At 42.4% G+C, this 26,728-nt stretch overlaps 1 protein-coding gene and 1 long non-coding RNA gene across 8 annotated transcripts in view; one reads left to right on the top strand and one right to left on the bottom strand.

Moving 5' to 3' along the window:
• The window catches only part of LOC120453497 (sodium-coupled monocarboxylate transporter 1), a 35,527-nt gene that overhangs the window by 6,572 nt on the left and 2,227 nt on the right, over nucleotides 1–26,728 (top strand). For 3 of the 7 annotated variants that reach the window (XM_039638236.2, XM_039638237.2, XM_039638238.2), the window contains 4 exons: nucleotides 19,350–19,591; nucleotides 19,665–19,812; nucleotides 26,259–26,433; nucleotides 26,513–26,648. In XM_039638236.2, the coding sequence (XP_039494170.1) occupies nucleotides 19,381–19,591; nucleotides 19,665–19,812; nucleotides 26,259–26,433; nucleotides 26,513–26,648 (670 nt within the window). In that variant the 5' untranslated portion in view covers nucleotides 19,350–19,380. Of the gene's footprint in view, nucleotides 1–9,212; nucleotides 9,315–19,346; nucleotides 19,592–19,664; nucleotides 19,813–26,258; nucleotides 26,434–26,512; nucleotides 26,649–26,728 lie in introns of those variants that run through there. The other 4 variants (XM_039638239.2, XM_039638240.2, XM_039638241.2 and 1 more) reach the window with 3 other exon arrangements.
• On the bottom strand, nucleotides 1,553–2,612 carry LOC120453506. Its single transcript, XR_005616539.1, has 2 exons — nucleotides 2,531–2,612; nucleotides 1,553–2,473 (listed from the first exon to the last, which is right to left on the bottom strand). It is a non-coding gene; the product is annotated as an uncharacterized LOC120453506 (long non-coding RNA).

Below are 26,728 nucleotides of genomic sequence, written 5' to 3'. Positions count from 1 at the left end.
CAATCAGACAGCCGTGATAAATGTGACAACAACAGGCCAATAGGCGGCATCCAGCTGGGCATCACATCCCATTCGCATTTCGCTTCACCGACCATCTCGATCCACTCCTTTCCAGTTGCCTGCCTGCGCACTGAAACAGGAATGGTGGTAGAATTGGGAAGTGAACTTTAAAGTACTCAAAAACTATCAACAAAAACGGCTAGTATTGGGTAATTACTTACAGTAAGTATACAGTAAAGTAGTGCACATTAAAAATCTCTCATAGTGCACTGATGAGCCAGCGTCATCGAACTTCAGTATTGAGTTGTTACTCTAGTATCAGTGTTGCATCCAGAGCTGGTATTTTTCTCTCAGTGCCTAAGTGAGCCGCCCAACCCACGACTGCCCTTACCACCCCATCCCGCGACTTGTCATTTCAATTCCATTTGGCTAAAGTTGAGCTCCAGTCGCTGGTGCCGCAATTCCAGAAACACCCAGCTCCGCGCCAACGGACCATCCTCAACCATATTATAAACCAGCGTCTTGGTCTTCGCCTTGGTCTTGGTAGTGGCTGCTCGTATTTCAACTTCTGCCTAATTGTTGTTGGCATGGCGATGGTGATGGTTATGGTGGTGGTGGTGGTGGTGATGGTGACGGTGACTGCGTCGCGACGCCGCCTGAATATTATTCCCGGCTTATGCGCTCCGGCTATTTGAAGTTGAATCGCCGGAGCTACGTGCATAAAATTGCGGCGATCTTTCCCTCTAATCATAAACTTGGGCATGGTTCGCATTTTAATTGCACACGGATTGCGCAGAAAGTGGCGCTGCATGCGACTTAAGTTAAAAATGGATTGGGCAATTTAATTCTATCTCGGCTTTAAGACCATATCCCTTACCGCCCTGGAGGAGTTTGCAAAGCAACTGGCTTAACCCGAGAGTTGTACACCTTGAATATGAAATTAGATAAACTTTTGGCACCCTTCCGTTAACTCTGATTGTCACAATCAAAGGAGCGTCTGCAGTTGCACCCCTCGCGTTACAAATAGGTCCAACCACCCACAAACACAGAAACACACACTCAGTCCCCTGTAGAGAAATGGAAAAAATCCATAACAAAGTAATCAATGAGCGGGGAGTGGGAATGGGGCGTACTGGGAAACCCAGTAGCTCCAGACGGAAGCCGAACCCAGTTTCTTGTGGCTTCCAGTTCAGTTCTGGTTGGCCAACACGCTAAGCAGACAGCGAACTAACCCAGTAGACCCGGCCAACTCAGGCGAAATCAAGTCCGGAGACTCCAGTAACAGTAACCACTTGAAAAAATGAAATCCACGTGTTTGGAGAAGTCACCCTCAAGTAAACCATTTCTGCAAATTTTAAAGAGTTTTTAGGGCAATACACAAAGTAACACTTTCAATAACTAAAAACGTAAAATTTAATCTTAAAAGGTTGTTCTATACACATTAATTTGCAAAAGCTGAAAACGAACGTATAATATATACTTTGAATTTTGGCACAAGGCGGTCAGACATTGTCCCCTTTTTTTGAAGTGCATCCCCGTCCGACATTCGGGCTTCCCTTTCAGCAGCTTCTTCCTCGGCGTCACTTGAACAACAAAAACAAGGACTGCAGCAATGAAGTGGCAGTGTTGCTGATAGTTTTGTGGCAAAGTTTGCAGCGCTGAAAGCCCTCCCTCAGTTATCAGACTTGCATTTGCTTTGCTTTGTTTGGCGGGGGCCAAAAATGATTGCAACTTGCCGCTGGCAACTGATCGAATTGCTTGCCACATGCAACACACAGGCGTACCAGGCCAAAATCAGACCAAACCAAAGCGAGCCCAAAACGGCGGCAAAAAGAGCTGACCGATTGCTGTTTTCAATTTGGTCCTCTACGGGGAGGTCGCGACGTCATTATGTGGCCTAATTTTTATTGTTCGCCGGGCTTGCATTAGAACGGGGACACGGGGCGTATGGGAAATGTGCCATAAAGCAATTTAAATTTGTCTGCCTTTGCCAGCATTAAATCACACAAATATACGAGCCGAATGCAAAACTAGCAGTCGAGGCGATTCCTAGGTCCTTTGCTGCTGACGTCAGAACAATAAAGTGAAAGCAGCAGCAAAAGCTCGGGGGAAAGCGCCTCGAAGTATGCTGCACTGCCTGCCCTCCAGTTGCACGCAACATGCTCATAAAAATTAGAACCTCGAGTGCTGAAGCTGAAGCTGAAGTCAAAGGAAAAGCCACACCCAACTGAGCTGAACTGAGGCGCTCTTCAAGTTGCATGCAACATCGCTATTTATGAACTCAACAAGCAGGATGTCCTGTGCACCGCCCCTTAATTCTTCGCTCCCATCTGCGATGTTCCGAATATCCGGGTGTGTTTGCTGTGTGGTGTGTGCTCTCGACATGGTCCCAAAACATGCTCCATAAATCGCCACAGATAAATTTGTGTTCTGGTCCTTTGATTTTGTTTTGCTTCTCATGGGTTGTCGTGTTCTGGACTTACAAAAATATCATTATTGCTGCCTTTGAGAGAGGTATTAACAACTTAACTGTTTGCAAGCAATGAAGGCAGAAAATTAATACCATTTTTGTATTTGATTTCAAATCATATATTCCTATTGTCATAGTTTCTGGCTAGTACAAGAAGTACCAAGCATACTTTTCAATAAACTTTTTAGTTATTAATTTCTAATTTTAAAAATGTTAATATATTGGAATAAGGCAAATATTTCTTTCCAAGATCTTTGCTAGTTTGTTTTCTACAGTAAACTAAACTAAAGTAAACTATAAGCGCATAATGGCATAACCACATAACTAGTACCAACTTGTTTATTTGTGTTGACAGACTCGAAAAAGTTAGAATAAATAGTTGCGATGAGCTAGGTAAATGCCAGCTGTTTTATTTTTTCCCAAGCACTTGCTCACGTTCATTTCCGAAACCCAGAAGCCATTTAAGTGTATCGAACTTTCATCTAGCACTCACATTTGTCTCCTTAAATGCAGCGCAGCACTGACTGGCCAGGAGTAGAGGCCGAAATTGTTTTCATGCTCCTTGGCCAGCCAGCCAAACGAGACAGCCCGGCTAACCAACCAACAAGCCACCATCCAGACCTTTTATTTATGTCAATCTCCTGTTGGATGTTGGAAGTTGGCTGTTGGGTGTTTAATGCCCTTTGCCGAGGAACACCGTCCTTTGGCCGGGGATCATTAATCTTGGCAATATACAATACAATTGCATGCACAATATAAATAATGAGCGGGTGGCAGTTGGCGGACCAGAGGAGCACGCTCTTTGTTTCGTATATATGCATTTAATTATTTATATTATGTATATTCTGCAGTCTTGTGCGCGAATTCCTCTTTTTATAAACGCTTTGCCTTTGTCCTTTGAACTGGGTTTATTTTGAGCGGTTATTGCTGTTGTTTATTTCGCTGTGGCGCTTTATTGACACAAGCACGAATTAATTACATTCTTAATATGGCCATAATCCTCGATTTTGTGCAAAATATAATCCGCGTTCAATGCACATTCCATGAAATGTTGTCCATGGTCTTTGAACCTCATTCCACCAGCGGGATTTGGCAGATCTACGATCACGTGCTTTACTATTGCAGTCGAATAAATATTTAATGATCCCGAGTCAAAATAAATATCAAAACAGCTGCCTTGTGCTGAGTCAGTCAGGTTGGGGAAGCACCAATAAAAATATGTAGAAAAGAATCACATGACAAGTTGTGTAAAAAAAATACAAACAAAAAAAACTCTTTAGTGGGCTGTGAGTGCCTGACATTACTGGCGAATAAATATGGAAAACCCGAGTTAAACAAACACATTATGGTGTAATATTTGAGTAAGCAAATAAACAAAATTTTCAATTTTAGTATTTGCTCGCTGCGGAAAATAACAAAAATAAAAGCCAAACAACACAGACGTGTTTAAATTGGATCGTGTATTTTAGCATCACCTTTTTTATCACCATCATTGTGGGAGCCATTAAAAATAATGAATAATTAATGGAAAAATACAGTTTTATAGACCGGAGTGCAAAATTGAAACTGTCAGTGTGCGGCAAGAGTGCGTAAACACACACACCCACTTTCGGGCCACTCTACGGCTGCTTGAGCCTCAATTAAAGCCGCAGTGTTTTACCAATTTTTTCCCGGCCACACATTTGCAACGCATTTTAATTGCTTGTCAGATGCCTGCTGGACTGGCCCGGAGCTATGCACATCTTCCACTGCTGTTATTGCGGATGAAGCATTTAATTTGCTGCACAGCGTGCGCGTGTCACAATAAAAAATCACTCAAGTGCAATGCTCCACTCGACTTCGTCCGTCCGCCAACTGCACCGCCATCATCGCCACGCCGCTGCCGCACCACCAAAGTTGGCTTCGACGGTGGTTCCTCCGGGGGCTTTCAGGGTTTCACTGTACTCACTGTTTTCAGTGTTTCCACCAGTGTATTCACGGGCTTTTCTGAGATCGTGGTCAGAAGGGCCGTGGCAATGACAGTGACAATGGATAGTGTCTGCTCCAGACTGCTCCAAGTGGTTTTCTTGTTTGAATGTCGGTCAGAAGTGCAAGTATCTCACTGCCGAACATGGGAACTCAATTTGTTGATGAACTATAAGTAAAGACAGTAACGCAGAAACGCAATGCAGAATCGCGCTGACTGAAACTGGGATAAACCTCGGCAACGCAGAAGATCAGCCATAAATCCTCTGGTATCTTTAGGGCTTTTAACAGATAAGAAAAGATTATATACCATGTTGGAAAACGTAAAAGAATATTCCAGGGAAAATTTGTCATAATCAAATTTGGAAATTTCTGAAAAACGTGTCAGGTATTTCACGGGAAAAGTGGTCTCATCCTTTTTTGCGAAATTATTATCCACTTAAATCTGAGCGCCCGTTAAATTAACCATGAATGAATAATGTATCTCTATTATACACACTGATATGAATAATAGTAGGCTAAAATATGATGCACGCACCTACGTGCGTACATCCGCAGTGCAAACATTAAGTTTATTAAAATAATATTTGACTAGCTGTCATCGAAAAACGTTCTTTATTCATCTGTTTTAATATATCAAGGAAAACATTTTAGCACTCGAGACAAGTAATTGTCACGAGATTAATGAATCGATGAGTAGTCTGTTTTCAATAGTGGCCAAGTTAATTTCTAACATTATTTACCACTCAAAGATAACAAGTCAATCAAAGCTAAAAATAATTGTTTCTCGTCTGATAAGCACGTGTAAGTAAAAACGTTTTGGGAAAAAACATTTTTTTATTAAAATTTCTGAAGTACTTGCTTGATAATTAGATTAGATAACTGCAGTTTTTCGGCGAAAATCTAATATGGCTCCCAGGATGGCTTTCCGGTTATATGGTTTTAAATGATTTTAGTTTGCTTATCGCACACTTAAAAAGTCACCATAAAGGGCAGCCCGTGAATACTAGGCGCAGTCGAAGTAGGTACTTAGTAATATTATCTGAGGATTATGTTTCCACTTAAGGATGATAAGACAAGGGCAATTGAACTTGATTTAAGATGCACCTAGGAATGAGTCACTTAAAGGTAAGTACAGGTGTCTGGTTGATATTTTTGAAAGATATGCCACTGAGTGAGTCATGAAAACGTAAGTGTTTACAGAGATAATTTACCTACAACCAAAAAAAGGAAGATGAATTCCATTTGTTTGGGGAAAAACCCATTCGAAATCTATGGCAACAATTTGGGGTAATTGAACCAGGAAGCAGACTAATGGACAGGTTAACTGATTTTAATTTCGAAATCAAAACCGAAGCACTTGTGATGCAAACAATATGGCGACTGGCACTGGAGTGTTTTTATCAACCGCCATATTGTTTCCATTAGGTGCATAAGTTCCGACGGTAGAACCAATTTTCGGTATTGTTTTGGGGTTGGGGTTTTGTATTATCAATTAGTTTCGGCACGCGGAATATTCGCAATAGTCGATGTGTGGCACTTTACACGCCAAAACACGCAAATGAATGCCGATGGCTGGCTGATATGTGATGGTTCGCGGAGATAGCACCACTCAGGGCTCCCAGTTGATTGCTTATTGTTATCGGGCCCGGGAGTCTGGTGACTAACTCCATTATTTTCTGCTAGCCCATTTCTGTGTTTCGAGTTATTTGTTTCGACTAATTGAAGCCATGATGCGCAGTGTGATGACGATGATGATGAAGTGTCTGTTGGACAAATAGATTTAATTTGATACACATTTTTGATTACTTTAATGTACTCACCCAGGCAAAATTTGCTTTTTATGCGGCCAGCGGCTTTGTTTAATTCAAAATCCGAAATCCAATTTAGATCCACTAGGCACAGAAAGTAATCAAAATGTGCAGTCAAATGAACTACAAAAGAGTTGTGCTTTTTGCTACATCTGCGCCCAAGGCAAGCGGAGTGATCAATATTTGCCCACTTCTAGTGGACACAGTGCACTCCGCAAATACTCGCTATAAACCATATTCAATGCATAGCCAACTAATCGATGGTAATAATACCAACAATTAGGTGGCGGGCAAAAAACGCTCCACAATAGCCACATCACAGCGGAGCCTGCTAATCATCTAGGCTCCCCTGCAAGCTGTAATTTAATTAACTTGGCAACGCGGCGCAAAATTAACATAAATCATTTAATTAAAGGTAAGTGCTGACGAGCGGCATGCTCGGCACTGCTCTTGCCGAGATTTGCTCGTCGTTTTGGGGGTGTTAAAAATGTTGTGTTCCCTGCTAGCAGAATCATGTGTTAATTTATAAATGGCATTTCATAAATATTTCAAGCTGCCTAGCTTGAAGCTTGAGCGAACTTAATTACAAGCTGGAAGACTGATAAATTAATTGTTTAAATGGTGAATTTCATTTGCAATATAATTAAATACGCTTATAAAATGTATATGTTTAAGCATTTCACTGCTTGAAATTCTATTTATTTTTGCAATTAGCCTAGTGGATCAAACAAGCGCATAAAGCAGATACTGCAAATGGCGATTTAAGAATCATTTTAGTGCTCGTTGAGAGCTATTCAAGCAAAAAATAAACGCAACAGCTGCAAAATTTTAACTAAAAACACAACAATGTGTTTTGAGGGAAATTGTTGCTTTAATCGTTGCCAGTATCACTATTGTGGTATATAAATAAAAACCGCATCAAAACTATTGTAATAAAAACATTTCCATTCGCATTTTCACAATGAGCACAATTGCAAATTGATTTGTGTGGTTCGGTGAAAATTTCAGCTTTTTTCCCTCTTCAGCTCTTTGCATTGTTGGTCAGAACAGAATATAAATACAGTGGACCAAAAAAATAAATATTATTGCAAAAAAAACAGTTGAAAACAAACTAACGTATAACTAAAGGAACGAAAGCAAAAATATTCTGCAATGAATTCGATATTTTCGCAAAGCTTATGAATTTTTGATAACGTTTTCCGTTTTGAATATTTAAGCATTAAGCAAACAGCGTTTTCCTTACTGAAAGTATATAAAGCTGATGTTTAAATTAACTTAAATTTAATCCGAAACATGCGAAAAGTATTTTGCGCAATCAAATGAGTAAATATTGGCCCTGGGTAAGTTGAAGTAAATATTTACAGAGCTGCTTTTTACAGGACATGGTTGTTAAATACGTAAACCTTAAATTATTGTAAAGGGCATTCTTTGATGCTTCCGTTTTATTATACATCTATCGATAGTTGATGACCTCGCAAAGTCAAAAGAACTTTTAAGATTTGTGAACTCGCAGGCTCATACATAAATTAGAAATACAGAAAGCGTTTGCCTCAGCGTAAATTTCAATTAGTTAGTCATGTAAAGAGCTCAAACTTTTTGGGCATTTTGCTCAGTTTTTATTTTGTGTGGCTAAGCCGGGAAACCTGCAACAGCATCCGCATAAATTTTGCATATTTATAGGCACATAAAACCCCACTCGAAGCCACCCACTTCCAGGAAAACCCACATATATATTTTGATATGTACTTGTTGAAAGGGCGTCGGAAGCACCTTTGGCGATTGCCGGGCGACCTGGCGGCCTTGGTGTGAAAAATGAATCATAAATTAAGTCTGCTACACCGAATTCAACCCACAATGTCGGGCTTAGGATACTTAAACGGCGTCCTCTTCTTCTTTTTCACTTTATGATTTAAGCCAAATGAAAATTTATGAAGCAGATGGCACAATCTGATGCTAAAGCCAAAGCCGAGGCTAAAAAGAAAGCCAGTCGGTTTCGAAGGAAAATATGAACTTCAAATTCGGTGGTTTCAAAGTTTTGTGTGTGGCAAATGAAAATTATGCCTCATTAAATAATCAAGTGGTGGCCATAAATTACACTTTACACTGCAGTAACCACAACTGAGCAGGCCGCCGTGTACATGATGTCTATATCGTATAAATCATATATACATAATGCATAAATCAAACAAGCGGAGTTAATCACGACTGCAGTTGGTGAAAAAACTCTCGCCAAGCCGCGTGCCGCACTTTATATTATTAATTCTTCCTAAAACAAGGGAGAACGCTATACTATACGCTTGTCTATCAGATACCCGTTACTCAGATAGCTTTTATAGCTTTTCTTGTTCCTGCAATCTCGGAGTGGAACGGACGTACTGACGGGCACGGCCAGTTTGACGCGGCTATTGGTCCTGATCAAGAGTATATATACTTTATAGGGTCGGAAACGCTTTCTTCTACCTTTCTACCTAAAAATCTCCTACTTTCCATCGAATCTAGTATACTCTTTTACTCTACGAGTAACAGGTATACATACGTAGTAATTAGTTGGGTAAAACGACGCAGGCACTACATCTTTCATATACGACTGAGTTTATCCAGCTAATTTAGATAAAATTCTGAACGCGGTCTGGCAAAAGCACTTCCGATTAAGTGCTCTAGGTCGAGGCAACTTCCCACCCGCCGAGTAAGGCCGATGGGTCTATCAACATCATCACTACTGACGAACTGAGAGCTTTAGCTCATTATATGATTTTACTGTCTAGCAAACATTTGTGTCTAGCCCGATTCCGTTTAACTCGATACAACGACTAGTACAACAAGAGCACGTTCTGCGTAAAAAAACAAAACACCTGGCGAAACACCCGACGCCCTAGTATTTGCTTTGGCATTATCAGCGTAGATCCATATCTCTTGGTCTTATAGTATAAATGAGGGCACAGGGCCAGAAGCTGCAAGCATTCCTTGAGCGATCTTAGACAAGGCCGGTCATTCAGTTTATTTCCATTCAGTGAGTGGTCAACTTAAAAGGAGTTGGAGGAATCTACTTGAAACATTTATATTTTCACGTGAGTAGTCGGGCAAATATGCGATGTGAATACAATCGGGTCGTTTAAACAGCTGTCAGTGCTTTTTGAGTTGACCCATTAAAGGTTTCAAGTCTTTTGTGTGCGGAGAGAAACTTTTGGTCGAAAATATTATTTTTAAAGCTTATTTTTGGCTGGCTCGAATGCCTAAGCATGTATCATTCTCAGTTGCCTTTCAGCTGTGCTCGGTGAATTATAACTCGATGTTTAGCTTAATGGAATATTACCCTCCGACATTGCCGTTTGCTGAGTAAGCCACATGAGTGTTAAACCTTCGCAACGTTGCAACTTCGTTTGAGTTCGTTACGTATGCGGCCAGCTGCCGACTCAAGAACCCTGCAGCCGTGTAGTAAGCAGGCTAAGTAAGCTGCCTTAGTTATGGCAAAGCACAGTGTTTGAGAACCGCACACACACAGGATGACAAGATCCTGGCGGCCACGGGGAACGACTTAAGGGAAACCTCTCAAAACGATGTGCAGTTAAAACAAAGACTCTAAAATGAGACGGAAATGTACTTAGGCTCATACACTTAAAATCGCAAGAAGTTTAAACTTAGGGGTGGAATTCACTTTGCATTTAAGTCCCACGTTTACTTAGCATGTCTCATAAAATGTAGCTTTATCTTTGTACAAGTGGGGTAAACAACGTTTTTTCCGGTGCACCTCTCAGAAGTTAAGATGACAAAATGTTGTAGTAGCTGTAGTTGTTTTAGCTGTTACTGTCAATCAAGACAAGCACAATTTTTGCGACATTGTTGCTGGACAAGCTGCTGCTGCCAAACGAGTTTACTTTGTCCTTTCCGTCATTGTTCCGCTCCCGATGCGCCAGTGACTCCCTTTTGTCCTCCAGTTGGTCATGTAATTGCTGCTATACTTTGGGCGAAGTTATTAAGTGATTGTTATTCTTGCTGCCGTTGGAGCTGCTGTCCCGTTAATGCAAAAGCATAATCTAACGATTATGCGAAGCTGCTCGGTCTGGCCAAATGTAAATTAACTCGTGTTCGAGCTGAGCTTCCGTTGCTCGTGGCTAATTTTGTGTAGTCTGATTTTTTGGACAGGCGAGTGGAGGCGAGTTGCAAATTAATTTCGATTTTTGCGAACTATTCGGGATTGGCTGTCCGAAACAATTTGCCAAATTGCCATTGCAGCATGTGGTATGTGCGCAGCACAAGCTGTTGCAGCTGGCCAACTAATTGCCTTTAATTATGAATGGGACTGGCTGCCTCCTCACCAAAACACACGCACCAAGGATAATCGCTGTGCGCTTGTCAGACATGGCGTATGAGTAATGGCTGTCTAGGTAATAATGCATTATCGATTTAAAGTGTCAACCGATACGAAAAGTGGCATTTGCATTGAAGTGCGGACAATAACTAATTGCCCCCCCCCCTCCTCTGCAGGAAAAGAGGAGTCGTTTACATGACGTTAATTGCATATTGATAGTGTTTGCTCAATTGTTTGCCCTTGTACGTTCTACTTGTGTTTGCTTTGAACGACTCGTGTATGCTCCGTTGATGCAACTTTGTCCGGCCGGAGTGGCCATCAATCAATCAAGCGATGCATAGATCAATCAATGCGCCAAGTTTGTTACCGCCAACTTTGGCTGCCTGTCCACCTAATTAGGTCCCAACTCGCCGAGCTTGTCAAACAGTTTTGGCCCCGAGTTAGCTGCAATTTGCAACTCATGAATATTTATGCGCGATATAATTAAATATGCTAATTACAACTGATTGTACGCACAATCATTTGAAATTATAATTCTCAGCGAAGCGGAGCGAGTTCACTTTGCACCGACAAAAGCAACAAGAGCACCAAGGACTCAAACGGCCAATCCGCCAGGATAACACGCACTGTGAAACTGACAATTTAGCATAAATTCAAATGAAATCAACACAAAAAGGGGGCGTGACTTAGCAACAGTTGCCAGCTTAAATTGCTTTGCAGCGTGAACAATTAGGGACAGGGGGGGGAGATGGCCTGGGAATTAAATAAATTACATTGTTGCCAGCATAAAGTTGACGATGCCAGCTAAACAAATTGTGGAGCTATCAGGGCCACCCAGCCAAATGCCACCCCTTTCTCCTGCAGGCAACATTGTCTGTCGGGATGGGTGCTTGCACCTCCAGCTGCACCTCCTGCTGCACCTCCTGCTGCACCTCCTTTTCCATTATTTAGCCACCCACATCTGCTGCCATGGCCAGGCCGATGAATCATAGCAAATTGTTTATGCTCCAAGTAAGTGAATTTAAGTTTTAATAACTAGCATTGGCCATCAAAGATCGAGCTGCTACAAGCCAGGTTTATCCGGGTTAATTGAAAATCCAAAAAGGCAACCGGTAAAGGCCAAAGCATATTTTAGTTTTCCCCTCCTTTAATTCCGCCAACATAATATTCGAGCTTGTACTAAGCTGGCTTTATATTGCCGAGAAATTGCTCATAAATTTTGAAAGAAATTAGCTTCGTGTTCTGAAGACCGACAAGAATTTTGGCATTAAATTAAGTAGCTCAGCATGCAAATGAAAAGCAAGAGCTCAATAACTGTGTTGAGACCGGAATAATGCTTACTTTAAACTAATTCTTCATTTTTCAACTGAACAGGCACACATTTCAGCTATGAGATATCACTAAAATATTTGTCATGAAATACACTTTAATTCCCAAAGTCAACACACAATTGTGTAAGAGCAATTGAAGGACATATTAAAGCGTGTTCATACAAACATCAATAAATAATTAAAATATGCATTGCCATATGCACACTCATTACGTAAATACTTCATTAAGCAGACTGGACTGGCCAAAAGCACTTTGTCCCCGACCGGACATAAAGAGCCTCCCCAATGATAGCCGTTCACTTGAACAAATCACCAGCACGTGGCCAATAAAGTGGGGATGGGCTACAGCTCCACCTCAATCCCCCATAAGGTAGAAATAGTTTACCAAACGGAGATAGCCAAAGGGAGGCGTTGCAGCCATAAATATCCATTTGCGGCATTTCCATGGTGACAAAAATGTAGCCAGGCTAATTTATTATCAACAGCCTTTGTGCAAACAAAGGACCCAAACAAGCTTTTTAATTTCCACAATCTCAAAGGACGAATGAATGGCCAATTCGGAGGAGCCAGGACTTGGGAACTTCCCTGGACAGGGAAAGACCGTTTCATTAGTTCAATTAGCTGGACAGGTGCTGGCTGGATGTCAAGTGCCAGCTTTTTAAACGATGATTAGTGGCCATTCGTTTTCGTCCTGGGCCAGGACGAAATACAAGACAAATTGTTGTTTGTTTAGCTCCCGACAGGATCCACTTGAATGCAAATTTATGTGTCCGAAAGGATTCCCTTTGTCAGTCGGTCGTTAGTATTGGCAGGTCGCAGCTGAGGGATTCCTTAACATAATTTCTTATCTTTTTTTGAGCGCTGCTCTCGGGGGGCTACTAAAATTTGCTGACACATTTTTAAAGAACAGGAAAACTAATTAAAACAACTGCACCATTTTAAAAATAAGTCATATTAAAACGATTATTTAAGAACAAATTAATAAGCAGAGAAAAGTGGATAGTAGTATACTAACATTACGTTTTAAATTTATTTTTGCACAGTATTTAGGAGCTGAAGGGTACCATTATTTATTTATTTTAAAAGTTACTTTATGGTTTACCAATTTTGTCACTGCACGACATCCACTGCCACAGGTGATCACTGGCCAGCACAATTAGCTAATAGCCAGGAGTCGGAGGTGTTAGAGATAGCAAAAGGGCTAACAGACACTGCAGCCGCAGACTAACTAACCCAATTATTTGTAAAATGCGAGCACAGAAAAAATAACTGAGAAACCAAACTGAAAAGAAACCGCAGCCCATTGTTCTTTCCCCTCAGCAGGTGAAACTCGAGACACAGAGGGGGTCGAGATGGGAACACGGGGAAAAGCGGGAAAACTGGGAAAACTTCGCACAGCACGCGTAATGAAAACTTTGTTAGAGCACACCAATGTCGCACAGGGAGAGCGAGGAAAATGGCACAAAAATAGACAAAAAATATAAGGGGGAAAAACAACTTTTCCCGTGCAACTGGCAGTGCCACTCGATGGTGTCGAGTGCTCTGGCTGCTGGACATGAAAGTGGCGACAACGGGAAATTAGTTGTGCACGCTCGCTAGTTGCAACGCAAAACCCTGGCATTAGCCGGCTGTCCTAGATGCCCTGCCGCTGGGGTTGACCACTAAATTGCCGAGATGAAGTCGCCGCTCCGGCTCGGGGCTCGGGGCTCGGGGCTCCAGGCTCCGGGCTGATGTTGATCAAATTAACAGCATGTGGCGACTGGCAAGTGGCTGATGACCGTCGTTTATTGCGCTCACTTCTCTCGTCCATGCTCCTTTCGTAGCATACTTTTCAGAGACCAGCAAATTGCTTAAGCTGAATTGCTGAATGGCCGAGTTTCGAAAGAGAAACTGCACGCAGAAAAACGGCAATTAATTGTTAAACTTTAATACGAGCAGGTCAATGTCAGTGGAATCTTTAAATCCGATATCTTAGTTCATTATTCACACCATGACAGCGCTTAAAAAATGAATAGATAAATTAGAAATGAAAGATGAAATTTTATGACCATTAAAAACATAACAAAATATATGTTTATCCATATCGACAAAATACAATATACAATGTATATTATCATCAATTAAAAATGTGCAATTGAAAAAATAAGTTACCTTTTTGTGCTGTTTTCCTGCTAGATATGATTTTAAGAAGTTAATAAGTTGCATTCACGATTTTTAAACAATATTCCGGCGTGTAATTTAAACGAAGCCTGCCTAATTGTTTGACAGGACAACTTGTAACGCGGAATGTTTTGCTTTACATCACGTCTGAAATGCGACAGGGCCACAATGACAGGCAACAACAAGTTGCAATTGTCACTTTTGTTGAAACTTCCTCGAAATTTACAAAAAAAAAACTTATTTCCTTGCCTTACTTACTTTTTTGCTCATTTTCTTTTTGGCTACACTTTGGGCTTCACTTTTGCCAAAGTCATGCTGGAAATAAATTATAAAAATTATGTTTTTCGGTGGAAGGCGAGTCAAAGGAGCGTTTGATTTGTTCGCCGGACAAGCGCAACTCGTTATAAATGATCGCAATTGAAAGTTTAACCCCACGCAGAGCTAGTTGAAAAATTGGCATTATTTTCCGTTGGCAACAAACAGTCGGCGAACGATAAATAAGAGGCAACTTAAGTCGAGTATTTATTTTTCGGGCATCTTTTGATAAATGACTTTGACCTGGCCAATGTGCAAGTGAATAAGGGTGGAAAGCCGCACATGGGCGTGGCCTGCCCCGCCCCCAATGACTTTTCTCATTAAGCCTGGCCAAGGCGAACGTGGTCGAAAAGAAATCAAACTAAACTTTTGCACAAAATTCTTGGGGTCGCCGGCCCGGAGGGACGTGAACATGTGTAAAGCGTCGAGCGGTTAAAACTAAAGCTAAACAAACAATTGCCAAATGCAATCGAGTTGGTTTTGGCCCCCGAGGAGCGGGTGCTGGTCCTACCCGTGGGTGGTGGTATTGGTGTTGGCCAAGTGGGTGGCCTCTGATTCGTCTAAAGGAACGAAAAACAGTAGGGCGGGGGAACGGGAACGGGCACAGTTGCATGTTGGCAAATGGCAGGAAGAAGTTTGCCAACCGCATGCTTCAACTTCAATTTGCTGGAAGGATTGTTACGGGGAACTGGGACTGGGATCGCTGCTTACTGCTTGACTCGTATTTCATTACTCGAACTGGTATTAAGTGGCAAACTTTTGTATTTAACAACTTTTGGCAGCCGAGCAGCAAAAATGAAGAAGATGAACCGACCAAAGTTTGCCATGGCAAAACCAACGGAAAACAAAAAATCGTAAACCGTAGAACGGAGAACAAGAAGTAACTTGCAGTCACTTGACTTAACTGCAATTCTTTCGAAATTCACTTTTCCTTTTTCTTAGCTTTTAAAGCAGAAATGTTTCCAACATTACGTATATAATTACGTATATAATTCCAATTACGTATATAATTCCAGCCCCCATTACACAAGAGCTATGTACTCATATTAAAGAAAATCTTATTCTATTGATAGCATTAAACAATTTCGAGTTTTTAGTGTACCATCGCTAAGACGGGCAATGTAAATAAATAAAGACACCTAACAGTTTCGGGACGAAAAAGCCAATTGGCAAGAACATGTGGCCAACAAAACAAAGGAGGCAGTTAAAAGCTCTGAAGATCCCCGAAATTGGGACAACATTTTGCACTTTGCAATCTGTGAAAGTTGATGCATCCCCACTCCGGAAAATCTGTCAAATAAAAGTTTGATTGGCACACCCTCTGCTCGAGAGTTTCGAGCCTGACTTTGCCAGTGCATTAATTAGCAAATGCAGCGAACTGGGGAAACTTTCGAGCATTGCCATGAACTGCACGCAGTGCATGCAACTTTGTGGCGCCCCACGCACAACTCATCTGAAGTGGCGCATAAATTGAGTGCACAGAGAATGCGTACATATACATATGCAACAATATAGCAACAATGTAGCAACAATGTACCGTATAGTGTAATTTCCCCTGCATTACCATAATTATCCCTGTCATGCCCACAGCCCCACCAGCCCATCAACAAGCTGATCAGGCTTCGCGGGAGGCCACTCCTTAATGCCAGGTCAGGCAAGGTAGTCGAAAGAAGTGGAAAGCGAAAGTTGTACATACGTTCTGCGTCTGCAAGAGGCGGAAAAGCGAAAAGCGGAAAAGTGGAAAAACGGAAGAGCACACCCACTCCTACCTCGGCCGTCTTCTTTTGTTGGCCGTTGGCCAATGTCGGCGCTGCACTTTGGCTAAATTACATTTTCAATTTGTCAGCTGGCGGGGCACTGCAGGCCATTAAATGGCAAATTAAGTTCAGCTTCGGCTTTTTATTTTATTTTATTTGCCGAGCTGCTGATGCTGCTAATGCTGCTGGCGCGCTTGCAATTTTTGCATTTTTCCATTCTCCAGCGGCAAATGTGTTTTTGATATGCGTTTCATTGTCTGACGATCTTGGCGCATTATCGTGTCAGATTTTCGGCTCTGGGGCGCCAGGAGGAGGATAAATATGCTGAATATTTCATGAGTATCATAAATTTCTCCTTTACACGCGTTTCAGTTTTGCCGCCCCTTTATTTTTAATAATTTTCCATTGTGGCTGTCAGTGGCAGGCAACACCAACACACGTGCCTCTCCTGCTCGCCAGGACTCAGGACTCGAGACTCAGGACATGTCAGCGGTTCGTTGTTGCTTTTGTCGCTCCTTCAAGCTGCTTTATAATTTATGATGCTTGGCATCGAAGACTCCTTTAAGCACACACACACACAGACACCACACATGTCGCCAACTTTTGTATAATTTTTCAAAAAACTGAACTGCATGAATATTAACTGCAAGTGGCAGAATATGGCGGCAGCAGCATCCTGCCATCCGAAATCCCGGCCCATCTTGGCTGCCACTTTTATTGTGTGTGCGCCCAGCGAAAGTTTCAAGTGCCAGCCTGATCCGCAAGGGGCGGTGGCCACGCCCTACTAACTTATGCATACGTGTAGCCAAGGCTGCTTTTCGGGAAGGCTCCTTTTCCCTCTCGTCCTCCGTTTTCGGGAAGGGATTTTTCATACATATTTGATGCAAATGTTCACAAATTGTCGTCGCTGTCTATTGGACATTTTGTGGCCGCATTCGGTTTTCTCGCCCATCAAACAAAAGAGCAGATACACTGGGAACACAGTTATAGCACATTTAAAGAAAAACATTAAATTAATTTGTATTTTTAAACTTGATTTAATATGGCAAACAATTTTCATTAATTCCACGTAAAAAAATCTCTTCTTCTGAAAACTAAGATTTATTTACAGAAACTATAAATGGATAAAAGATGTATTTTAATTATTATATTTATATATACCCTAAACCTCAAAACAATAGTTGAAATGTCTTCTAGAAGCTATTTTAGACTCTTGCCATTCAAGTGCAGTGCAGGTGGCACAGGGATTACGGATAATTTGCTTAAACCCAGCAAGCAGAAAATAACGTTTTTCACACAAGCTCATACGCACAATGAGAGAAGACCTTGGAACTGTCCGTTTCGACTCCTGGCTCCTGTTTCCTGGCTCCTGTTTTTTGTCCCCCGGCTTATCACTTGGCCGAAAAAGCGAGGGGACAAAGATGAGCAAGCTGGCCAGGATCCTGCTGCTGCGGCTGTCAGGCAAGTGACACGGCAGCTGTGCTTTAAACAAAGCTAAGCTCGGGTAAAAACAACATGACTAATAGTTTTGACAGAGCCAGGCAAAACAAAAGCCAGACAGCATGTCAGATAAAAGCCAAAGCGATGGCAAATGGAGTTCGCTGGGAAGGCGAAACTGCATGCTAAATGTTGTCAATTAGTTGGCCAGCCAAAAAACGAATGACCGAATGACTGGGCAACTTCGCTCGCAAAAAGTTGGGGACCCTTTTGACAAGCTAATGTAAAACTTCCTGGGGCGATATTCATCTTTGCACATATAATCAATTATTTCTAATCATGTGAAACGCATGGGAATTTCGAGACTTGTAATCGTATCTGTGACTTGCAGATTTACTGGGTTTAAACTCAAGCTTCATCACGATTTCTTAAGAAGTGAATTAGACAAACTTCATTTCAATACTGTCAATCAGGCTGCTAATTAGTGTTAGTGTCGGCTTTGTAAAATCCGTAAGTATTTATGACTTGTATATGTCTCACAAAGCTTTCTGTTGCTCAGAAATATGAGACAATTAAAAATAGAAATTAGAAAGGGTGGGTCCCAAGATGTTACTATTCGCATACAAAAGCCAGCAGAAACCATGACTTTAAACATGAATACAAGCTACAAGCTTCAACATAAAAAGTAATGAAACATAAGTTCCAATTATTCGTCCCCTTTGCAACTTCTCACTCTAACCCCTTTGAAGTTTTAACATCGAGTTCAGAAGATACACATTGAGCAAGAAGTGTGCTTTACGACAGCTTCAGGTGAAGGAGGAAATCCTAAGCTGGGTTATGCCATTTCTTTTGGTCGCCTGGACCACGGAATCACAAGAATCACAGGACAGCTCAACAGCTTGGCTCGGTTATAAAAACACAAAGTCGCCGCCAAAGTCACACTTAAGCTCCACACTCCCCTTGTCCGGACTACACCCACTCATGCTCACAGGAACTGAAGTACAGTGGAATGTCCTTACGGCGGGACGTGCATACAGATGTCAGCAAGTGGGGCGAAGTTCATAAATTCAAACAACGAGCCACATTTTCCAAGGGTGCACCGAGATATAAACTGTGAGGTTATAGAGAGGCAAAATAGCAAATTTCCAAAAAAATTTTGAAAAATCTGTATTTATGGGCCTATATGGCTTATATATTTAACCAAAGCTGTCAAACAATTTGGACTTGGATTTGAATCTGAATTGTACGCTTGTGAATCCTAATAAGCATTTTGAGCATTATGCCTACATTCTTTTGAAAATAAGTTTTTGGTCATTGTACTTGGGTTTTACGAATTTTATTTTAAGGTATTTTATTGTCACTCTGCGCAATCTTTTTGCTCCCTTTAAGTTTTGTGCAGCCTCGGCTTTTTGCCGCTCATTTCGCATGGCCCTTGGCCCCTGGCCCCATCTGAGGTTCAGTTGGGTGTGGGTACCTGCAAGTGTTTTGATGGGTGCAGGCAACCACAAGGCACCCACGCCACCCGCCTGCGGATATGCAACAATGTTGTCAAGTTTCCTGCTCGACAACGGGGCCGCCGAGCCACGGAGCGCTCAGTTGGCATTATGTCCATCGGGCGTGACTAACATGCACATGCTCAACTGTGCTGGAAAACGTTTTATCCAGCTCACATCTCACCTAAAAGCCCCCCCAAAGTTGAAGAGATTGTGTTTGTTTTTTGCCGTTGACCAACCTGAATTTTGATTTTGATTCTCATTTCTGGCCCACTTTTTTTCGTTCGTTCATTTCCAGCAGAAGCGGAAGCAGAAGCAATAGCAGCACCAACATGGCCAAGGACTTGAGCACTATGGGATGGGATTATCTGATGTTTGTACTGTTTATAGCCCTCACCGTTTTGGGCCCGTTGTGGAAACGCATTTTTGGCAAAAAGAAGGAGCGCAGCAAGGCCGACTATGTTTTTGCCACCGGCGGAGTTTCGATCGTGGCAGTGATGATTTCCATCGCACGAGGCACTTTGGGAGTAAGATCAGTGCTAGGTGAGTTTTTGAACCCCTAAATTACTTCTTATAAAAGCTCAACTATATTACACCTTGTAACAATATTTTAAAGGCTATCCCAGTGAATTGTATTACCGCGGATCGGCCATGTGGGAGATAATCTACGGCATGATGAGCGCCTATCCCATCGTCTGCTTCATGTTCGTGCCAGTGTACTTCAATCTGGGCATCACCTCAGTCTATCAGTACATCGATCTCAGGTGAGTCGAGCTACCAGGTTCCAAGTCCAAGGATAGCCACTCCCCAGAGCGCCACATCGTTTAATTAGTAAGAAGCGAAAGCAAGCGAAGCGAAACGGCAGGCAACAGGAAAATTGTTATTTAAACATTCGTTTTAATTCCGGCAAATGCGACGCAGGAGCAACAGCGAGTGCTGTCCAAGGGTCTTGTGTCGCCTCTCTTATCTCTCACAAAATTTTATTCTTCATTAAGGAGGCCAAATGAAACTGAACAGAAAAGCGCCGCAGGGCTCAGTTCAGCTCAGGTTCTGCTTTTACTTTTCCCAGGCTGCTGCGTCTGGCACAAGTTCGCTGCGTTGCTAAATAAATTTGAATTACATTTCACACAAAAAACGAACAGACAGAGGACAACAACAATGAGTCGCTAACAAATGGCCAAACAAAAGCCAAGCCGGCAGAGCAAATAATCTATAGATTTGTCCTTGTCCCGCCGAGGATAGCAAACTGGACTTGGAGACGAAGTGGTGGACTTGGTCGCTCGGATGCTATCGTCCAGTTGTCGTCAGCGCTACTGGGCCACCTCCTTTTCCTCATCCTGCCCCTTAAAATTCCCTACTGTGTCCCATTTCCATTTCCATCTGTCGCAAGTTCTCGCCTCGTGGGCCTAATTGTTTTTTAAGTTCGAAATTAGTTAACAAATTTGTTATCAAATGTTTTGCAGTTTCGACAACAGAATTCAATTAATTGCAAAAACTGACAAGGCAAACAGAGACGAGGGTGTGGCATGGTGGCCAGAGCATAATTTGATTGAAATTTAATTGGCATGTGCCGCACATTGACATATTTCTCGGTGGGTTTCCCACAGGCAGGAGGAACTGGACGTGGGCAAACTGTGCATAGCGAAAGCTGTGCAGAATTGACAAATTATTTAAATGTTTGCTTGAAGAACTGGATGTAATTTGTTAATTAGCATAAACAAACCGAAGTACAAGAAGAACTGATGGGAAGTCTAAGGGAAATTAATGATAAAATCAATGTCATGTTTCTTCTACTGCGATGAGTCTCAATGGTCGAAGGATTTTGCCAAGTTTGAATAAATTTTAACAAGACTTCCGATAAATCCTATTTAAGAAGAATTTGGCTGATACTTTAAAGCACAATCTTGCAATGACTTATAGACATGGAGTATACATTTCATAATCAGTTAAATTAATGACGCTAAAAATCACATATTGAGCAATTCAATAAAATTTTTTATGGGATTAAAACTCAGTTAAATTAATGACCATATCAATGACTGATAATGTTGGTTTTTAAAAAAATACCATTTTATAAATGTACATTTTACTCGGCTCGGACGCCACACTCAAACTAATTGAAGAGCGAGCCAACGACTCAAGCTACTTCATCAATCTTAGTCAATTGGCTTTGCGGAGAACTCAAGAAAGCTGGCTGGAGGAAAGGCAAAGGATCCAAAGAAAAGGGTTGTGGAGGCGAACATGGCCAAATGTTGCCCTAAGAAGTTGGGCGCACAACATTTAGATGCCTCATTGCCGCTTGTCATCGCAACTGGCGCCCAGCGACATGTTTATGCATACAACTTCATCAAAATAGGCTGAGTCTGTGGACTGGCGAAGGAATATGGATGTGGACATGGAAATGGGGTCTAGGGCACACACACGGAGGCCGATAAGTGAATATGCTACAAATTGGCAAAAGCCACTTGGCCAAACACATCCAACCGATCCAAATAAAGCAAGTTTGAAAAAGAAAAAAATGAGGAAAAGACAACAGCCTTGACAATGCCATATATGAAAAATTGTGTAGTAAAGCCAGTAGGCTAGATAATACCCATTCTTTCTTAAATTGTGATGCATCTCTGACCACCATATGATCAAATATCAAAAGAATACTTTTTAAAGTCCAAGGGATATATACATATGTTTGCACTAGCATTCTAAGATACTCAGAATCTATGGATCTAAGTAATCACCTTGAATCAGTTACTTATTTTCATTCTGATACCTTCTCAATCATCTATCTACATAACATTTTCCTGTTGCATACAATCGCATCCAGACAATATACCCTTGAAGCCAATGACTACCGGGTATCAAGTCAAAAAAACCCCAGTGAAAGCGCAAAGGAAAAAGAAGGAAACACAAAGAAGCCACTCGGTCTGAGGCTGTTGACAAATTGTATGACAATTCGTTTGTGCCATAATGTTTATAAATAGCGCGTGTTGTTGTCTGTCACTGGCATCAGGCATCAAGGATCAAGAACTGAGCCCCAGGATCTCCGCCCTACGAAAAACTTGCGAAACAAAAAACCCAAGAAATCCCAAGCACACACACGCACCCACCCAAAAGTCGTGGATTCTCTCACTTGTCAGTCGCCTGTCGCAAGTGATGTCTGCCACTCAAATCTTTGAAGGAGTGGGTGGATTGGGCAAATTGGGCGGATTGGGTGGATGGCAGTGGCATGACCCTTGACTCGCTGCCAACTCAAGTGTTAGCCAACTCACACAGAGATTTGCTATCTGGGCAACCATCGAGTTCAATGGTCAAGTAAAGTTCGGCTTTGTTCGCCCCGGATAATTCATACTGCCGGTGATTTTGGGGGGTGGCAATTACATGTAAATAAATTGATACCAAGCTTGTATGCCAGAAAAGCGGGAGAGATCAATGCCAACAGTCGTTGGCACTTAGCAAATGGAAAAAATGCATTCCGGCTTCCTCCATGGTTTATTTACGAGTACAAGGGTGCCCAAAGTGCTCCTGAGTGAATGACAGCCAAATGAAAAAAGCCACGCAAAAACCAGGTTGGTGGCCAGGACCAGAGGTGTGGAGAAGTGAAGGAGTTCAGGGGTCGGCGTTTTAGGACGACATGCATACGCATAAATAAAGACGTTTTCGGCGCTACAAAGTGAGACCGTGATTTGCAATTCAAAGGCTACAAAGTTGTTTTTGGGAGTAACACACATGCCCTCCGGTGCAAACAAGAATGGGGATATTGGGCCGAAGCCAAAAATGGTACAGAAAAGGTAGTTAGATAGAGATACAAATTGGTGAGTTCTTAAACAAAATGCCATTGCAGTCCCCATAAATTGAAGATACAGTTGATTTTGCAACGACGCTTAGAATATAAACATATTCCTTATTGTAAACTGGTCTTCAAGTACCAAATATAAAACAATTTCTAAATCACCTTCAAAAAGAATTCAATATACATACGCGACAAACAAAACAGATTATCCTCAAACTGGTTTGCTCTGGGTATCTCAAAGTCGATTAAATCAAGCAAAACCATTCACCGTTGATACCTTAGTTCCACCTTTTTTGTAGGCGGCTTTTAGCGCATTGAAGGTACTCAGGACACCGCCTATGTATGGCTGATTATGTTTATGTATGCATGACAGTTAATGCAATCAAATGTGTCACCCTTGTTGGGCTGCTCCACCGTAGCTCGGATTGCTTTGATTGTAAAATTAACTCGACCCTCCCAGGAGACACGAATGTGAGGAGGTGGAAACGACTTGGGTTAGGATTGGCTGGCTAAACGGCGATTATGTGGCCATTGTACAAAACCACTCGTCATATTAAATTTGCCATTAATTTATGCCTTTGTCGCCTGGCCGAAAATTGGCTTAGCGGCTTCCCATGATAAATGATGGCTCCGAGTTGAAAAGTAAACTCAATTTCAGGATGGGATACCAGGACCACGAGAAGTGGGAAACTGAATCCCCATTACGGCCAGGGTTCAATTAATGGATGGGGAAATGGGTTGGGTGGCGCCCATGCCCGCTGACCTGCTCATTCGCTGGCAACCTATTTTCACACCCTCCAGTGATGGTGGTCATTGACGTTGTCCTGCCAGCTTGACCTGCCCGGCTGCCTGGTATCCTGATGGGTATGTGGGTGTGGGATGGTGGTTTAAATGGGAGCGCAGCCGGGAGCTGCCAGTGTCCTTGCTGGTAATTGCTTGCCCGCTGGCATGGCTGCAGCAATTATTGCATACTTTGCGGCACTTACATTTCATTTAAAGTTATTAAGCGACAATCGCATCGCAGTACGTCTTTAATCAACTCAGCCAAGTAAATTATGCCGGCCAAGGGATCCGCTGGCTGGTTAAATCAATTAAACTAAAACAAAAGCCAGGAGTAGGCCAACGTTCAATCAACTGGACTGTGGTGACAGCCTCAGGTCATTACTCACACACAGTCGGAGTGAGATGGAGATGAAATGACAGACAGACGGAGAGGAGAAGGGAGGAGAGAAGAGAAGAGGAAAGGGAAGTAGAGGAGAGGAAAGGCGGACCGGCAAATCCTGGGCGAGGACAACTGGCCGAGCACTTATTGTGATGAACACAATGTTAACAGGCTAAATGAGAAACAAATGCCACAATCAGACAACGTAGGAAAAACACACGCCGGCCAAGTAGAAGACGAAATGAAAGGCAACCGAAAACAATAAATCGCATAAATCATATTAAATTGACATCTCAGGCTTAAATTGACCGCAAGCAACAATATGTGTGGATCTTTGTGTGTGTGCGTGTGTGTCTGCTTGTGGGATATTCTATCCTACAATAATATTTCTTTATCAATTTCCACACAAGCTCAAGCTCGGAGCTTAGTGCTGAGAAAAGAAGCAAAAACAAGAAAAACCAAAGAACACAAAATAGATGAGACGCAAAGAGGGCGAATGCCTAAATAAATGTTTGACCAACCAAGCAAGCCGAACCATATCATACCAGTGCCACGCCCATTCAATCAACACATATAGGGGCGACTGTCATGCAGTACATATCATTGGCCAAATTGGCCAGGCTTTTATGGTGGCCTTGGAGTTTCCTCTGCGGGATTTTCCGATTGTTTTCCACCGGCCCACAGACACAGCTGTGTCGCAATTAAAATGTGTATCAAGCATACGACGCGTTGTCATGTAAACCGCTTAAGCCCCCGCCCAACAATGTAAAGTCGATCGGGTAAATATGTTAAGCCCTCTTAATGCAAACCTAGCCTGCGGACGTTCGGGGGCGTGGCCACCATCCCGCATATGCCAATTGATGTTTGCCTGTGGGGGAAAAGTGCAACATCATTAATTAATACACAGGACGATGGTTCCCGGCCTGCGGCTAGGTTTTATAATAACCAGAACATTAAGGCGATTAAAGATGAAATCCAGTGCAGCCCGTCCCACATCTAAGAGTGCACTTAATCCCCTTGCCGAACACCTGCGTTCAATCGCTCATGCCCCCCAGTCCAGGACCTCGGCCAAGACACGGCCCGTTGATAGCCCAACTCGTCTCAGATCAATATTGGCCAAGGGCAATTAATCATTTAGTGGGCCACCTCACACACGTAGACCAATGCAGAGACACCGAATGACAAACAGAGAGGACAAGACTGGGAGGAGGAGACTGGGCAAATGGAGCGGAGTCGGGCACAGGCAAAAGTGGATTATGCAGTCAGCCCAGATGTTCAACAAGAAATTACTTGTGATTACAACTCACAGCCCGGTGCAAGGATATAGGAACTATCAATAGGGAATGCAAAAGACTTTCGCAACGAGCAGTGAAAAGGACATTCAAGACTGAGCGGGGTATTACATATTCCATAGCCCTGCCTTATAATGTGGAAACTCAAGTAGATTTTTTAATGATTTACATTCGTTCTGTATGACATTTATGCAGCTGTTGTTAAAATTAATAAAAACAAAATCGCATTTACTAAGAGTGTCTCACTCAAATGTGATTAACAATTATTTCATTAATCTCTAAAAGAGAGTGCAATTACAATGAAAAGGTTTACAATTCACATAATGAGATTTTTCATAATCCTACTACCACATGCTTTAAATTTGCTTGCGCTTAACCGCATTTATAACTATTTAAAGGCTTCGGAACGGACTGTTAATTTTATGCCCCAACTTGTGGCTTGAAGCTAAGGATGCCAATTAAAGGATTACGGACGAAAAGTAGTTTATTTATTAAGAGCCGTGCCTTGTGGATGCGTGTGCGCAGGCATTTGAGACATTCGACCATGGCCACATAACGCATACTAAACGATCATTAGGTGGACCCCCAAAGCAGTCCCTCCCATCTTGTCGCACATTTCGCATCAAATTAACACACAAATTTTTACAACCGAGGCCATAAAATCGCCGGGCTGAACTATAAAAACAATCAAAACGAGTTACAGACCCGCCAATTTTCTTAGGGTTTTCTCGCCAATGTCGTAAACTCGACCCGCCCGGTGCTCCCTATTCCACATACCTTCTTTACAGCGGTAGTAAATCATAAAAAGGGGCTAGAGCAATAATGAAAAACAAGAAATGCTACCCGAGAAAGTTTAATAAAAATAAATAGAAGGATGGAGTGCAAGAGGCACCTTGAGGAGCTGCTTAATTAAACGATGCACTCACCTGCTCCTCTTTTCATCCTTTTCCTTTCGCTTTCATTTTACAGGTTCAAGAGTCGCACTGTGAGATGCTTGGCATCGGCGACATATATCGTGCGGCAGATCTGCAACCTTGGCATCACCGTGTACACTCCCAGCGTGGCCCTCTCGACGGTGATTGGCATACCCTACTGGGCTTCCATTACGGGCATGGCCGTCATTTGCATATTCTTCACCATTATGGTACGTTGGGCCCGGGAATGCCAGCGATTTAATGATGAAAATATTTAAATTCCTGTACACCCTTGTTCCAACTCATTAGGGCGGCCTGAAGGCGGCTATCAACGCGGACGTCATCCAGACAGTGACCATTCTGGTTGTCACTGTGGCCGTATGCATCCAGGGAACTATCTCTACGGGCGGCGTGAAGAAGGTTTACCAACTAAATCGGGACAATGGTAAGCCACCAGTGGGTGTGGGATTGGTTTCGATTGATCATGGCAGCTTATTAGCCAGCTGCCAGGATGCGAATATGTGT

The sequence above is a fragment of the Drosophila santomea genome, chromosome 3R (assembly GCF_016746245.2).
Source record: "Drosophila santomea strain STO CAGO 1482 chromosome 3R, Prin_Dsan_1.1, whole genome shotgun sequence".
Taxonomy (NCBI): domain Eukaryota; kingdom Metazoa; phylum Arthropoda; class Insecta; order Diptera; family Drosophilidae; genus Drosophila; species Drosophila santomea.
Note: the sequence above shows the minus strand (reverse complement) of the source record. Positions and strands in the feature narration are given on the sequence as shown.